Source organism: Drosophila nasuta, chromosome 2L (assembly GCF_023558535.2).
Source record: "Drosophila nasuta strain 15112-1781.00 chromosome 2L, ASM2355853v1, whole genome shotgun sequence".
NCBI classification, from domain to species: domain Eukaryota; kingdom Metazoa; phylum Arthropoda; class Insecta; order Diptera; family Drosophilidae; genus Drosophila; species Drosophila nasuta.
The window spans coordinates 5,474,437-5,490,649 of record NC_083455.1 but is presented as its reverse complement, the minus strand read 5'-3'; the positions used below and the strand labels follow the sequence as shown (position 1 = coordinate 5,490,649).

General features: G+C 38.1%; 3 protein-coding genes across 3 annotated transcripts; 2 read left to right on the top strand and 1 right to left on the bottom strand.

The window, feature by feature from the left end:
- Positions 1-202: 202 nt before the first annotated feature.
- Positions 203-6,390, top strand: LOC132792468 (dynein axonemal assembly factor 1 homolog). Its single transcript, XM_060801869.1, has 5 exons — positions 203-549; positions 613-1,082; positions 1,150-1,214; positions 1,276-1,361; positions 1,420-6,390. Exons 1-5 carry the CDS (start codon positions 402-404, stop codon positions 6,102-6,104), a joined length of 5,454 nt encoding a protein of 1,817 aa, XP_060657852.1. The 5' UTR covers positions 203-401; the 3' UTR covers positions 6,105-6,390.
- A 711-nt stretch (positions 6,391-7,101) lies between these two features.
- LOC132792476 (putative gustatory receptor 39b) lies at positions 7,102-9,086 on the bottom strand. Its single transcript, XM_060801881.1, has 4 exons — positions 8,298-9,086; positions 7,577-8,232; positions 7,283-7,459; positions 7,102-7,222 (listed from the first exon to the last, which is right to left on the bottom strand). Exons 1-4 carry the CDS (start codon positions 8,527-8,529, stop codon positions 7,166-7,168), a joined length of 1,122 nt encoding a protein of 373 aa, XP_060657864.1. The 5' UTR covers positions 8,530-9,086; the 3' UTR covers positions 7,102-7,165.
- A 632-nt stretch (positions 9,087-9,718) lies between these two features.
- LOC132796386 (cytosolic 10-formyltetrahydrofolate dehydrogenase-like) lies at positions 9,719-14,149 on the top strand. The gene is made up of 4 exons (XM_060807548.1): positions 9,719-9,863; positions 10,699-11,082; positions 11,142-12,863; positions 12,928-14,149. Exons 1-4 carry the CDS (start codon positions 9,858-9,860, stop codon positions 13,555-13,557), a joined length of 2,742 nt encoding a protein of 913 aa, XP_060663531.1. The 5' UTR covers positions 9,719-9,857; the 3' UTR covers positions 13,558-14,149.
- Positions 14,150-16,213: the final 2,064 nt, after the last annotated feature.

The following is a 16,213-nucleotide window of genomic DNA, read 5'->3' as shown; positions in this document are numbered from 1 at the left end:
ACTGCCTCAGTTGTGGAATTAACCACACGAATCAAATATAACTAATTAAAATGTAAGTAGTATATTCGTTTCTTTAGAAATGATAAAGGGGGGATTTTAATATAAGAGTTCGAATCAGTTGGCAGGTGTTGTTAGGTTGTCCCTAACAATATCTGGTTTGTTTGTTCGATAATAATAATAATAAACAAACGTAACAAGCGCCGACAACTATGGCAGCCAATTCGATAGACTTAGTGTAGTAATAATTTGAAATCGAGTAACTTAGAGTACAGCGTAAAATCTTCTAAAAAATAATTATAAGAAACGTGAATATTTCCATCAACAGCAATAATTATATTTCAATATCAAGAAGAATATATATTTGCATATAAATATTTTATATCAAATATAAATTGAAGAAAATGGCGCAAACTGTTGGAGCAACTGAACCACGCAAGGAAGTGACTGGACTGCATCGCATGACTCAGAAAGGATTGCGAGATCTGTGCAAGAAGGACAAGCTATATCAGACACCTCGTCTCAATGATGTGCTTTACTTGCATTATCAAGGTAACTAATAAATTTGAAAACTGCTTAGATATTTTAAACGATATGTGCTGTTCAATTTGCTAGGCTATCAATATATTGAGTGCTTGGAGGAGTATACGGAACTCAAGTGCCTATGGCTTGAATGTAATGCTATATCTGAGATTGAAGGCCTCGAAAACCAGTCGAAGCTTAAATGCCTATTTCTGCAGAATAATCTCGTTAAACGCATTGATAATTTACGCTCATGTCCGGAGCTGGATACTCTCAATCTTAGCTCCAACCATATTCGTAAGATTGAGAATATTGGTTCGGATATCTTGCCGGTGTTGAATACTCTTAATATATCATCAAACTATTTGAAGGATAGCGATAGTCTAGCTCACTTGGTGCAATGCAAGACTCTGGCTGTATTGGATCTGTCTAACAATCGCATAGAAGATATTCTGGTGGTCAAGATATTCGAGCAGATGCCTTGCCTTAAAGTCTTGGTATTGCAAGGGAATCCGGTAGTTTCGCGCTTACCGCAGTATCGTAAAACCTTGATTTTGGCTTGCGTGAGTGATATTTTTAAAGCAATAACTCTACATACTAGTGTTTGTATTACATTTTAATTCCCCACAGAAATTGCTAACCTATTTGGATAGTCGACCCGTTTTTCCACGAGATCGAGCTTGTGCTGAGGCTTGGTAAGGCTTTAAAGATATGCAACACGTAAACTGTATGATTATAGTTAATATTTTGTTATAGGAAAAAAGATGGTTACGAAGGCGAGCGTCGGGAGCAAACTCGATGGATTCGCGCAGAGCGTAAAAAAATGCGAGACAGCGTTAACTGTAAGTCGATTTGAACTTTTGCCATCAACATTTTGTCTACGTTGAATTCTCTATTTAGACACAATTGCGTTACGTAATCGTCATCGCCCACCAGACCAGCAGGATGCTCTGATTACCTCAACAGATTCAGAATCGGAGCAGGAAGCAGACAAACGAGCTGAGATTTCGCGAATTAAAGCAGATGTAGAGAATGGATCCGTCGATGATGTTTGGCGCGAAGTGGAGGGTAATGAGAGCTCCGGTAACTCCAGTCTTGAAGACGACCCACAGTCTGAAGCTATAGATAAACCAAAGAGCAAACGTAGACCCTTGGAGGGGCGTCCCAAAATTCTTGACGAATCACAACTGCCAGAAAATCAAGAGAAAGATGAAAAGGAGTTGGATCAACAGAGAGGCAGGCGGGTTCTCATAGAGGAAATGAAGCTAGAAAGTCTGAATATTGAAGCAAAGAGTGTTGAAATGGAAATTAATGCAGACGATAAAGATGAAAAGACTCTTAATGATAAAGTAGACGAGTATAAGGTTAAAGACGATGTTCTTCAAGAGTTACCAGAACTTATTTCTGAGAAAGTTATCCAGAAGGAAGAGTCTTTACAACCCGGCAATGTGGTGCTTTCCAATGATATGGAGGTTTCTTTCAAGAAATTAATTCAAGATCATGAAATACAGCAGGTAAATGACTGTCCGCAGAAGGCTATACATGAAAATGTTGTAATTTCTGGCGTTGTGGATGATCAGTCGAAGGTCGAAGATGACAAAAATATGATTGTAATTCAGAAAATACCAGAATTAATTCAAGTGAAAGAAATTAATGAGGACATTCAGAGTAAAGATGATGATAGTAAGGACTCTGTTCAAGAAGTTATACAAACCAATGATTTGATATCGACTGAGGAGAAGCTTAAGGAGGTCGAGGATGACAAGAATATCGCTACAATTAAGGAATTACCAGAATTAATTCAAGAACAAGACATTGGACAGGACATACAATTTAACAACGACGATGCTATAAAAGAATCTCCTCATGAAATGTTGCCGGAGTTTATTCCTGAAAATGATAGTGGGCAGATTGTGTTAGAGACAGATAATAAGATTCCAGATGAGGAAGAGAGGGTTACAGTTAAGGGAGAGGAAACTGCAAATGAAAGTTTGCAACTTAAACAATTACCAGAACAAGATACTGACTCTGAATTGGGATACGCTACAGATATGGAACAATCGACCCAAGCCCTAGCCGATGTAGTCAATAATAGAGGCTCTCCAACACCTATGGAAATCAAACAAAAATGTGTTGATCAAATGTATGAACACTATGGCTCTGAGATATTTGTAAATCAACCTGAATCTATTGACGAAATGTTGGAAGGGGAAACATTTGACTATGAAATGGATCTAAAAGTTTGCTGCGTGGAACCACGAAAGGTCAAAGACACCGAAGAGGAAGAGGATGAGGATATTATCATTCCTAAAACACAACAACAATTAGATTATGAGGAAGAGTGTGCAGAGGCGAATGAAAAGGTTGAACACGATATGCAAGAGCTAAGTGATAATCTAGATGAAGACTTGAATGAAATAATACAGTCCATGAAACAATTGCATGCGGAACATGAAGACCTGAGATCGGAGTTCATTTATGATGAAGATGGTGAAGAAGCAGAGGAGGAGACGAAGATGGATCCAAACAAATGTGTAGAGCTGACAACTGTGGTTCGCTCGTTACGTATTATCGAAGAGTTCTCAGTACGTCGAGAGCGCATTTCTGAAGATCAGAAAAAGCATCAAACCACCACGGAGCTAAAATACGCCATGGAAGAGGCAAGGTCTGAAGAGCTGGAACAAGTTGCAGAATCGAATGAACAAGTTAGTAATGAGATAGATGAGCTAGACTATGCTTTCGCCAAGGCTCTGGATGATGCTTCAGATGATGTGCCCAAACGTGTCTTTGGTGCTGGCTGTGATGCGCCAAGTTATAAATGGCAACGTGAGGAATGCATGCGTCAATTGAAAATTAGAGAAGTGCACACGGAATTAATTGACGAAGATGTCTATCAGGTGAAACCTCTAACCAATCGCACAAGTGCTGAAGAGGCTGAGAGAATTTGTGAAGAGATGAATAAGAAACTGGCTGCTGATGAAGAATCACTTCGAGAGCTACTGGAACAGTTGGAGGATGAGATTGATGTTTGTCATGATATTGATGACACTCTAGGAAATGACATTAATTTTGCCAAACTGCCAGAACCTGAAATCTCTGTAGTTTGCCGAGCGCTGCTGGATGAATTAATTGATGAACTGCAGTATCGTGAAATAATCAATGGGCAAAATATCAAATGCATTGATTTTGGACTTATTGAATCGGATGAGGAGTACAGCTATTCTGCGGATCCCAAAGTGGAGCCGATAGTACCGATTGATTTGCAAGATCCGGCCTCTGGCAAATCTTTAAGAGAATGCGTAGACGCATTTGGAGACTTTCTCAGCTCAGTGAAAGAGCGCAAGCATATCAAAGCAACTCAAAGCTCTGAAAAAGTCCAAGCTGCAAAGAAGCTTTTAAAGTCGAGGATGTTACCTGATGTGCCCCCTGAAGAATTGGACGCTGTTCTCGCGAAACAGGAGGAGAAAACAAAGCGTCGCGTTTCGGAAATGGCATCGCGTTGCTACGCCAAACGTGACAGCTATGAGGATACTCTCGAGGTTATCGACAATCGCCTAATGATTGTGAAGAAGGATACGGGAGAAATGCAAGAGCTGCCGCCACCTCCGGCTCTAATCAGCGACAGTGAATCCGAGAGTGATGCATCCGACGATGAGGACGTCTATGATACTGCTGACGATGAGCCCCTTCAAATTGGTCAGAATGAGGATGCCAATTCTCGAAGAAATTGGGCAAAGCCGTGCCTGTTTGAGCCAAGGGAACAACAAGAAGAGAATAGTGAATTTTCAGTAGAAGATGCAAAAGATGATGAGCCAGAGCAATCTTTGGATCAATTTTACTCCCTCGAAGCTAGGTCTGCATTTAACTCATTGGACTCCGAGTTTTTGGAAAAACTTGATTTAAATAAAGTGATTGGAAGCGATGGAGAAATAACTGTGGAAGGAATGAATGATTACATGAACATGCAGAAATTGTCAGATCCTCCGCTAAGGGAAACCCCATTGACTTTAGAAAAAGAGGATGAAATGTTGCGAAATTTGATCGATCGCAAAAAGGCGCAGGAGGAACGGGAGCGTAAATTACAAGAGTTGGAGAATGCATCGGATTTGAATACGCGGCTAAGATTCAAGATAGGTGAAGACAATAATTTGTCTGATCTAAATGAACCCAACAAATTGGAACATCAGTTGCTGACCAAGTTTGAGACATTGATGGGACAACACACACAGGAACCCCAGATGAAAGGTGCATCCAATGTTGAATTGAGTGGTGAAGTCGATAAGAACCCGATAGACTCTAGGGAACTTAAATGGGAGCAGGAGAAACGACAATATCAGTTGCGAGAGCTTTCGAATCCAGATGATATGGGTCCAATCAAGTTAACACTGGGATCGTGCACCTTATACGAACGAAAAAGTCAAATAAAAGATCCGCCGGTCGAGGATAACGAGGGTGAAGCTCTAGAGCAAACCATTCTCAAGAATGATTCAGAAACTGAAGTTAAGGACGAAGTCAAAATAAATAAAGAAAATTATACTGCGGATATAAATGGAGGTAAACCTGACGAGAAAGCCCAGGGTAATTCAGAAGAAATCACGACTCACTTTCTCAGCGCCAGCATTGATGATGATATTCTTTCGGATACTTCAACTGACTATGAATCTGGAGAAGAAATACCTGTCGTGGAGCCCCCCAAGTTACCGAAGGGTGCTCTCAATGAGTTAATTACCACACAATTTGAAGACGGCTTGAAGCGAGAGCGTGAGTCCGAGGAGGCTTTGCGTAAGGAGCTCTTTAGTCTGCCCCTCAGGGCTTGGGCTTCTCGAGAAAAAGATCTCAATGTGAGCAAGACTACAGAAGAGCCTGATACTGGGAAACAGAATACAAATGAAGTGACCATTATGCCGGATAAACAGTGCGCAGAGACTAAAGATGATCAAAGCGTATCGGATTCAGATACTGAGACAGAAGGCGCTTTCGGAGAGCTCGCACACAATGCCAAGGTACAGTGGGCTAAGATATCGAAGAGATTGAGTAGTTTTATCGATTCTGATGATATGAAATTGCTGAATGATAAAGAGTTTGATGATGATAGTAATGACGACGATGAGGATGAACTGATGGAGGACTTGGCCACTCTACACGAATATGACGAAGATATTTTTGAAGAATGTGTATCTCAATTAGATAATTCCCAATCTGAAACAGAATGTAAAACCATGGACATTATGCAAAATTCCATCATTAATAATTCTACTGAGGATGATCAATTGGGGACCAAAGACGAAGGTGAACCGCAATTACCAACAGAATTAAAGCCCAAAGTAAGCACCGAGACTGCTGATGAAAACAACGCCAAGGAAACAAATAATTCACAATCGGAGCAACCTTCCAATGCGAAACCCACTATAAGACTGGAATATTTTGAGGCCGTCGAGCCAGATAAGCAATCGGCCGAGTTTGATGACACTGGTGAACTAAAGACAGAGGAGATAGAATGTAATCTGGAGATCCTCAACGATGATGGAAACGCTGTCGTAAAGGAGATAAATGTTAACGCACAAGTTACCTACGAATTTCAATAGTATATGTATATTTAGTATTTCGAATTTAGTCAATTATTTCAAAACAGTTTGAGTGATTAATTTATTTGTATATGCAAAGTTAATTGCTGAACATTTTCAAAATCCATAATACATCGCACCTTGCCACGTGTAGAGCCATCGTCGGTTGGCCCCTCGTTGATAACAAAGTTCAGAAACGAAACTGGTTCGAACTCGATTCGAATGTGTTTCGAGTTAGAAAGCAAAGCAATTAATAAAAAAGGCAACGATGAAAACACTTGAGTAAAGCCATATATATTATTTATAAATAAATTATGTCTGAAAGATTAGTAGGACTTGATGTGCTTGCTGATTGTTACTACGGCTATACTTCGAGACCTTATCAAAATTGGCACATCCTGGGTTGCTTGAAACCGGTTTGCCACATTTATGGTGCATCACCGAAACCGGTTTCATTTATTTGTTTTGTTGACATAGATGGGGGCACTCGAGCAGGTTATCGCTTATCAGCCAAATGGTTCAGAATTGCCGGCTTTATTAATAAGTGAACTCAAATATCACCAGCGAGCAGCGTGCTCAGATCATTGCAACTTTAGATGACATTGCATAATCCCTCTGTGGTCCAAACGTATGCGTATTTGCGCTTTTATTCGCAGTCCAAAATAATTCCCAGCTGACAACAGTAATCTAGGGGCTCTTGCATAATTATCAGCTGAAAACAATTTCGTGTTTATGCCAATTTTGTTATTTGTGTGTTGATCTTACCAAGTTTTGTGCAGTTCAAGATAATCGAATCTATAATTATAATTGTAGAGCTTGTGCACACGTGCTTATCAAATTTTCATAATTGAAACTGGTTTTAACCAGTTTAAAAAAAATATTTTGATGGATGTTATAAATATTTTGCGGCAATATTTTGATTGTTTTTTTTTTTTACGACAATCTTATCTAAATAACGATTTCCGTTGGTCAAACTTTGTTCCGACAATAAAGGGTGTGAGGTCTTATGTAGGTCATTAATAAAAACAACTATCGATGTAATAGCTTATCGGTCAATTAGCGTCTTAGGCTCGTCAGACATTCTACAACGAGCCGAATTGCATAAGAACAATCAAATAGGTGACCATTGCTGTAAAGATCTGAACAAACATTTATGGCATAAATTGCGGTGAGTTTAGTTGTGTTACAGTTCTACTTACCGACATCAATAGACTGTAGTCAATATCCATAAAGCCTTCGGCGCTGATGATTAATGCATCCTGTTCCACCTGCATTGCGAACTCGGCCAAGACTGCAGTATAAGCCTGTGAAGATGGCTCCAGTTGACGCTGAGAGATGCAAGCCAAGCCACGCACATGACTGCCAATGAGCATGTGCTGTTAAATACAGTATAATAAATATTAAACAAAAACTGCCATATTAATAAAAATGAATATAACTTTCAGATAAAGCTAAGTAAGTTATCATGAAACTTCTCTAGTCAATTGACTTACCTGTCGCTTGCAGTACTCGCCACAACGACAGAATGTGAAGAGTAGAATCAGCAGTGGCACAAATGTTGAAAAGGTCATGTAGATGAATACAAAATTGTAGATCTTGGCCAGAACTAACAGGGCCCAATAAATATTGATCATGCTATCCAAAAACATGACCACAAATATGCACACAATCGACCAACCATATAGACCATTATACTGCCCAAATAGACGATACAGCTCCATATAGGCTCGCTTAAGACTGAGTAAGTAATCCAGAGAGCACATCTGTTCGCACTTTACATCCAGCACTGAATGCACTCCTAGTTGACGACAATTGTGAACGTCTTTTAGACGCAATCCTAATAGCTCCACATGGAAACCCAAAAGCTCGGCGTAGAGCAGTAGCAGCAGGCATTGAAAGCGATTGATTATGACTGCGGATAGTGAATACCAAAAGTAGCCAATATAATCGTAATGTAGAATCACATAAACGCCAGGTACAACGCTCGCAATGTTAAGAGCTCCCAATAGAAAGTACTTAATATACCGAGTCCACGGTAATCTTTGGACTTGCTGAAGCAGCTCGCATTGAAATTGTCGCCTTAAGCACTTTAACTGAAGACAAAATTCGTAGTATCTATCATATTGGCACATCACTTGCAGTTCAATTACTATTGCGGAAAGAGCGAATTAAATTCAGCATAATAATATCTATGCAAATGAAACAGTAACTTACCGGTCATGGTGACGATTTGGGATATAAAGACGATGCAGCTGACCAGCAACGATACCAACAGATCTCCCTCTGGGGGAGAATAAACCACAATGTAAAAGGCCACTCCAATATTAAATAAAATTATGGCAGTGGTGTAAATCTTTTGTAGCATTTGCTGAAATCTCCTCTCGGTCCAAGGCACTATACCCAGCACAGCAAAATATTTAAGGTAAGGCTGCAACGCGTAAAGCATGTCGAAATCCGGCGAATTACAACTGGAGACTAGTGAATCGACTTCAGTTTAAAGATTACTTAACTCGATTGTGTGCATACAAATTGAATGCAATAATTAGCCTAATGAGTAGCGAGGTCAAAAGAAAATGTTCTGAATTCAAATCAATTGGCTAGAATCTGATAGTAAATAGAAAAGTATTAACTGTAAAAATTTCTAAGTTCATTTTCCATAGAGAATGTAACGTATAGTATTCAGACAATTACAAATAGTATTGTGAATATACCAGTAAAAGAACAATGTAATTTATATTGGCCAAAGAGTTAAGCCGTTAAATATTTAAACAGAAATTGGTGATAATATTTTCCTATTTAGCACTTCATTTTACCTTCCGTTTTAATTCAAGAACGGATATTTAATACGATACAAATCTAAGTGTAGCGAAGATAACGAAAAAAAAGTGTAGCCCTAGACTTAGTTTAAAAAGCCAACGGAAGCACTAAAAGTACTATGTAGTAGCTTAACAGTTTGACGTATGTCTAGACTGGCCCCCAAACAATAATAAAAAATTACTGAATAAAAATGTTAAATTTACAAGTGTTCTTATCGTTCAATTGCCCTTGATTGACACTTTGTTGTAATCAGACTACTACGTCCATAACTAGTTTAAACCTGACATAGTTTATAGACATTGTTTATAAACAATCTATTAGTGGGTCAGTTTCTACAGCTCACCATATGTTCCGAACTTCTACGAAATGAAAGAAACCTAATCCGAATACAACATATTTAATAACTTTAATGAATCGCAAATATATAGTTCATTTCGGCGTATAGTATTTATTCCAAATTTTCCATTTCGAATTTGCCCCCTGTATGTTTTAACAAAATAACAGGCCCACAATTCTATGATCATGCTAAATCATCATGCTTATCAAAATTTTTGTTTGGCTTTGCCCCACGCTCAAGCTTTCTGTGCTGATAACATGCTTGGCTTTTTATTTTTATTTTACCTAATGATTGGAAAAGTAAAAGTATATGTATGAATGTTTTGAAATAGCAACACTGCCGGCTGATGCCTTCTTGCTTCTAGTTTTTTCGTTTGTTTTTATTTATTTTTTTTTTATTCGAGCTGAGCGTCAGCTGATAATAGTGAAACCGATAGGTATAAATACGTCTGCGGCACGTTCATTAAGACTCAGTTAATAAAAGTAGTTCAGCTGCTTCAGTGCCTTGCTTGAACTCATCAAAGAAGTAACATAGGGATAAGTGATCCCTTAGAAATATTATTTACATAAAATTGTGAAATTAGTCTTGACAGTGAACAAAAGTGATCAAACTAAATAATTATGTCTGTTAGTATTCAAACAATTTTATTTTACTTTTTTACTAAGCTTTAATAATATTTCATAATTTAAGTGAGTGAAAAATTAAAATGATTGTGAAATGAAATGTTTTCGAATTTTTGAAAAATAATAATTAAAAAGTGAAACTTTTGCTAGCGATGCGAGGAAATCAAATGAGACTCTTATTTTGATTAATTTTCATGATTTTATGATTGTATAATCAAAATATCAAATTTCAATTGAATCAATGCATGTATGTCAGCAGTGCAAGGAAATTCAAATAGATAATTTAATGCGTGCGACTGCTTGATTTGCACTGCTTATATACGTCACAGGGTGTTCCCGGCACGCCCTGAACTGCTTTCTCAAAGCCATACAGTAACAATATTTGAAACATGCAGACCCACACTTTTATTATCAATGTTTCAAAAACATAACACGAATTCACTTGCTTAAATACAATATACCTTGCGTGCAAGCTCAAATGATTAAAATGAAATTCAATTATCGTTAATTACGTGCTTCAAATCTGCACAATCGCTTAGCAAATAAAAAAATATATTTATGCATACAAGTTTTATTTTTATTATCACTCAATTATCACATTTGGTTCCAGCGTCAATTTACCAATGAAATGTTTACCAATTGCTTGGAATGGAAAAAGTTGTTGTTTATTTGATTTATAAATTTTGAAATGTTTTCTTTCAAGTGTTAAAAATAAAACCATGAACGCAAATATATGTATATATAGGTCTATTCATTAGTATATTTTTGCTTTAATGAAGTAACTAGTTATGATTTCAAATAGTACGACTACTAATTATTATAAATTGAACTCTTATAGATTGATCTGAAAATTGCGATTATTGGCCAGAGCAATTTTGCGGCTGATGTGCTGGAACTTTTATTGGAGCGCTCCAACATTAAGGTAGTTGGTGTCTTTACCATTCCCGATAAGGGCAGCCGCGAGGATGTTTTGGCCACTACTGCTGCCAATCACAAAATACCCGTCTTTAAATTCCCCGGATGGCGTCGCAAGGGTGTGGCCATTCCCGAGGTGATCGAGCAGTACAAATCGGTTGGAGCTACTCTCAATGTACTGCCCTACTGTTCCCAGTTTATACCCATGGAAGTAATCGACGGTGCTCCCTTGGGCAGCATTTGCTATCATCCATCTATTTTGCCCAGACATCGCGGTGCCAGCGCCATTTCTTGGACTCTCATCGAGGTATACCACAAGGAAGAATCTTAATATTAGACTCTTGATTTATATTATATTTCATTCAGGGTGACGAGATCGCTGGATTCAGTATATTCTGGGCTGACGATGGACTGGACACGGGCCCACTTCTTCTTACTCGCCAGGCCAACCTGGAACCTACCGATACCTTGGACACCATTTATAAGAGATTCCTGTATCCCGAGGGAGTCAAAGCGATGGGAGTTGCCGTCGACTTGGTAGCTAATGGCACAGCTCCTAAAATCACCCAAACTACTGTTGGTGCCACATATGATGCAGCAATGTTCAAGGCGGAAAATCAATTGCTGAATCTTCAGCAGTCGGCTGAGAGAATTTGGAACTTTGTCAGAGGTCTCGACTCAGTGCCCGGAGCCATTGCTACAGTCCTTCTTCCAGATGGAAGCGAGGAACAGATTCGTTTCTTCGGTGCTCATTTGTATTCTGCTGGACCTGTGAAGGATGGACAGCCACTTAAACTAAAGGGCCTCGCAAAGCCTGCCTGGGTGCATGAGGGAGGACTGCTGATTGAGGGTACAGATGGAGCATTTGTGAACATTAAGCGCATTAAACGGGGCTCCAAAATGATCAATGCCTCCGATTGGTTTAAGCAGGCAGAGCAAAAACTCATCACGGACTTTACAGAAGATGAACTTGCCAAGAAGGCACAGCTTGCTTCCATTTGGCAGGCCATACTCAAGGAGTCGATAGAAGATTCCACAGACTTCTTTGCAGCTGGTGCTGGATCAATGGACGTTGTCCGATTGGTCGAAGAAGTGAAGGATGCCTTTGATGTGCCCTTTGAGAATGAGCATGTCTTTATGGCCCCTGTTTTCGAAGAGTTCTTTGGCCTTCTGGTCAAGGCGCTGCGTCAAGGTAGCGGCGATTCTGGAGCTCAGAAGTTGGATTACGATGGATTCGTTTTACAGGCCAATAAGCGAAAGATTAACGTACCGACACAGCTCTTCATCAATGGAGCCTTCGTGGACGCAGAGCAGAAGCGCACTCTCGATATTGTGAATCCCACGGATGAGGAGATTCTCTGCCAGGTGGCTTGTGCCAGTGCTGCAGATGTGGACAAGGCAGTTCAGGCGGCACACAAGGCTTTCTACGGGTCGTGGAAACAAGTTTCTGCCAGACAGCGTGGTCAGCTGATGTTGAAGCTTGCCGATCTCATGGAGCAGCACAAGGAGGATTTGGCCACCATAGAGTCTGTGGACTCAGGAGCTGTCTACACATTGGCATTGAAAACACACATTGGCATGTCCATCGATGCTTGGCGCTACTTTGCCGGCTGGTGTGATAAGATCCAAGGAAATACCATTCCGGTGAATCCAGCTAGACCAAACAATGTACTCACTTTCACACGGAAAGAGCCTATTGGAGTCTGTGGACTGGTGACACCTTGGAACTACCCCTTGATGATGCTCTCCTGGAAGATGGCAGCTTGCATCGCTGCTGGCAACACTTGCCTGATCAAGCCAGCTCAAACTTGCCCGTTAACCGCATTGAAGTTTGCAGAGCTCACTGTTCAGGCTGGCTTCCCTCCTGGTGTTATAAATGTACTGCCCGGAAAGGGTTCAGATGCCGGCCAGGCAGTGGCTGATCATAAATTGGTGCGCAAGCTGGGATTCACTGGCTCCACACCCATCGGCAAACACATCATGAAATCCTGTGCTGAAGCAAATATTAAGAAAGTCTCCTTGGAGTTAGGAGGCAAGAGTCCATTGATAATCTTTGCCGATTGTGATCTTGACAAGGCTGTGAAGCATGTGAGTATTTTTAATCGAAAATGTAAATATAATCATTTTGACATCATATTTATTTTCCTATTAGGGCATGTCTTCGGTCTTTTTCAACAAGGGAGAAAACTGCATAGCCGCGGGTCGACTCTTCGTGGAAGATCGCATTCACGATGAGTTCGTTCGTCGAGTTCTAAAGGATCTCCGCACAATGACCATTGGCGATCCACTGAACAGGTCCACGGCGCATGGACCCCAAAATCACAAGGCACACTTTGATAAGCTATTAGAGTTCTGCCAACGGGGTGTGAAAGATGGCGCAACTCTTGTCTATGGTGGTTGTCGAGTACCTAACATGAAGGGGTACTTCTTCACTCCCACAGTCTTCACAAATGTCGAGGATGATATGTACATTGCACAGGAAGAATCCTTTGGACCTATTATGATTATATCCAAATTCAATGGAAGCGACGTGGACTCGGTAATGGAGCGAGCCAATCGCACAGAATATGGATTAGCTAGCGGTGTCTTCACTAAGGATATTAGCAAGGCCTTGAGCTTCGCTGATCGCATTGAAGCTGGCACAGTCTTTGTGAATGTGTATAACAAAACAGATGTCGCCGCTCCATTTGGAGGATTCAAGCAGAGTGGATATGGCAAGGATTTGGGTCAGGAGGCGCTTAATGAGTATCTCAAGACAAAATGTGTTACCATTGAATATTAAGTAGATTAGATGCGTCTTCATAGCCATAGAAAACAAAAGACTTAGTGCGTATTCAATTTGCATTGTTAATTAAACTTAAGTAATTCTCATTTAGTGTAGAAATGTTTCTGTATACTATATATGCAGATTATTAAAATAATTCTCTAAAAAAACTACTGACACTGTAATAAAATATTGGTATACTAAAAATCGTAAAAACAAATATATAAACAAAAATTACAATTTTAAATCAATTTTAAAAATGTTTTTATTAAACAAACCCAAACAAAATACAACTAAAAAAGACGTACAAATCGTTTTGTTGGATGTTAATACATTTTGCGATTATAGATGTACATACATATGTTACGTGTTCAGTGAGAACATAATTAAAACGTGATGTGGACTGTAAGAAACTTGCTACCAAATTTTTAAAAAAGACAAAATATATACGTAATCATAAGAGGAACTGTGTCTGGACCGCTAAGATATACCTGAAATATGTTAAATTAATTAATTAAATTTAATACGATAGAGCATTATATAACCGGAAATTATCGTCTTGTCGAAAAAACAACTCAATTGGTGCAGAGAAATATATTTTAATAATGAAGTATATAGTATATATTTAATCATTCTGCAATTTCAGTATCTAGTTCCCAAATCAATCAATATTGCTTAATTTGATTTGTGCTGAGTAACAGTGTCAGGCTGACACTCACAAGAGGTAAGAAAAAAAGAGACTCACAAAAGAGACACACAAGAGGTGAGAAGAAAGGAGACTCATTTTATTGCATTGATAAGGATAATATAAGATTAAATATTCTTGTGCTTATTTTAAATTATCAGACTACATACTTTGGCTTGACAACAATTTGGGAAAATGTAATCTCTTATATTTAATCTAGTATATAGGTAAGTGTCTATGGTCTGTTTAGGCTACAGAAATTTAATATAATTAGGTGTATTTTATATATTTGAATAATTTAAAATATCAACCAATAGGCAAAGCAAACTGTATTAGATTATATTGTGCATTTCATATATATAATTTTATTCATTGAATTTTAATTGAATTGTGTAAATTGCACATATTCATAATTTCAATTTTTTTCATTGAAGTTTAAGTTTATAGAGGACTCCACTTCAAACCTAATACGGGTCGCACAATCAAGCTCTAACTTTTATGTTGTTTAAGAAGTTGACAGATGATCATTAAGAAAGCTGGATTGGTTCCAACTTTTAATTGGATGTGAAAAAGTCTTCAAGTTGCTTAAAATTTCAAGTGCTAATAAAGATCAGTCACAAAAGAATTTCCAAAAGAACATTAGACAATTTAAAATACTCTAAAATGCATTTCTATAATTTCAGGTATTTCTTTTTAAACTTTTTTTTAGCTACCCAAGCCCAAGTTGAAAACGAGAAAATGCCTTAGGTATTAGCGTCGAATTAAAATATTCTTTAAGGGATGAAAGTCCATCATCCATCAATGGAAATCAGAAAATCAAAATCAACGCCACCATTACTAATGATGGATAGATTTTAAGATTATGAGACACGATGAAAAGAAGCACAAAAAGGAGAAAAATTCCAATGATGTCCCACCAGCATTAAATGTGACACCCTAATTAAAATGCGAAAGCAAGAGAATGACATGCAAGCAATGTGCTTTCATAACTGCCAATGTTGACCAATCAGTATCGAATAAAGGTTATCAACGTTTTTTTTTTTTGATATGGGTAATTCTTCAAAAAACTGCAACCGCCGCCAAAAAAATTCAAAGTCTATAAAAATATGCTTTCTTCACATTTGTTTATAGGGAAAATGTTAAATTTAACTAATATAAGCCGGTTTTACATTTTATAACACATTTTAAAATATTTTAATGCAAAGTCGAAGATGAGCAAAGGTTATGTTTTGAACTGCAAGTTTTGTTTTAAGTGATTTTCTTAAAGAGAGTCAGTGAGCATTGTTACTCGCTGTTTTAAATCTCGTTTTATATCCAAAGAATATAAAAAATATATAAAAGAAAGTATGCAATATCAAATAACGGTAAATTTCTTAACAGTCCATCAGTTTCTACTTCTGTCGCGTGCGACATTGAAAAAGAGCATTTGTTATGGTACATCTAAAGTTGTTATCCAATGATCATGCAAAATTGTGCCCAAGCATGCATTTTACTATCAAATTCAGTAAAATAAAATTTGGTTGAATATAAGCACAATATAAGCGTGCGACATGGTAGGAAAAATGTTTTTTGTTTGATTTTCGTTAAATAGTTTTTATTTAATGTAGATCATGCATTCTCGTTTTATATGCAGAAAACAAGATAAAGTGCATGTCATCTGCACTAATTGAGAGTTCGACATTATATTATATTATAAGTTCGATGACACATGATAGGATGTGCACAGCATACCTTGTATAAGCCGGATGCATTGGTTTGGCTGCTAGAACAGCATTTTCATTACAAAAATTATTTTTGACATTATTGATGTAATTAATTAATTGCATTAAAGTCTTTCATAACGATTCGCTGAAATCAGTGCTTGAACTGGTTTTTGAAAAGCGAATTCTTTCTGTGAAGCGTGGGAATGCGCAACATTTTTGTAATTTTCTTGAAAACAAACAATTGGCCAAAATCAATCTTATCACCAAATTTTACAAAAATAAAATA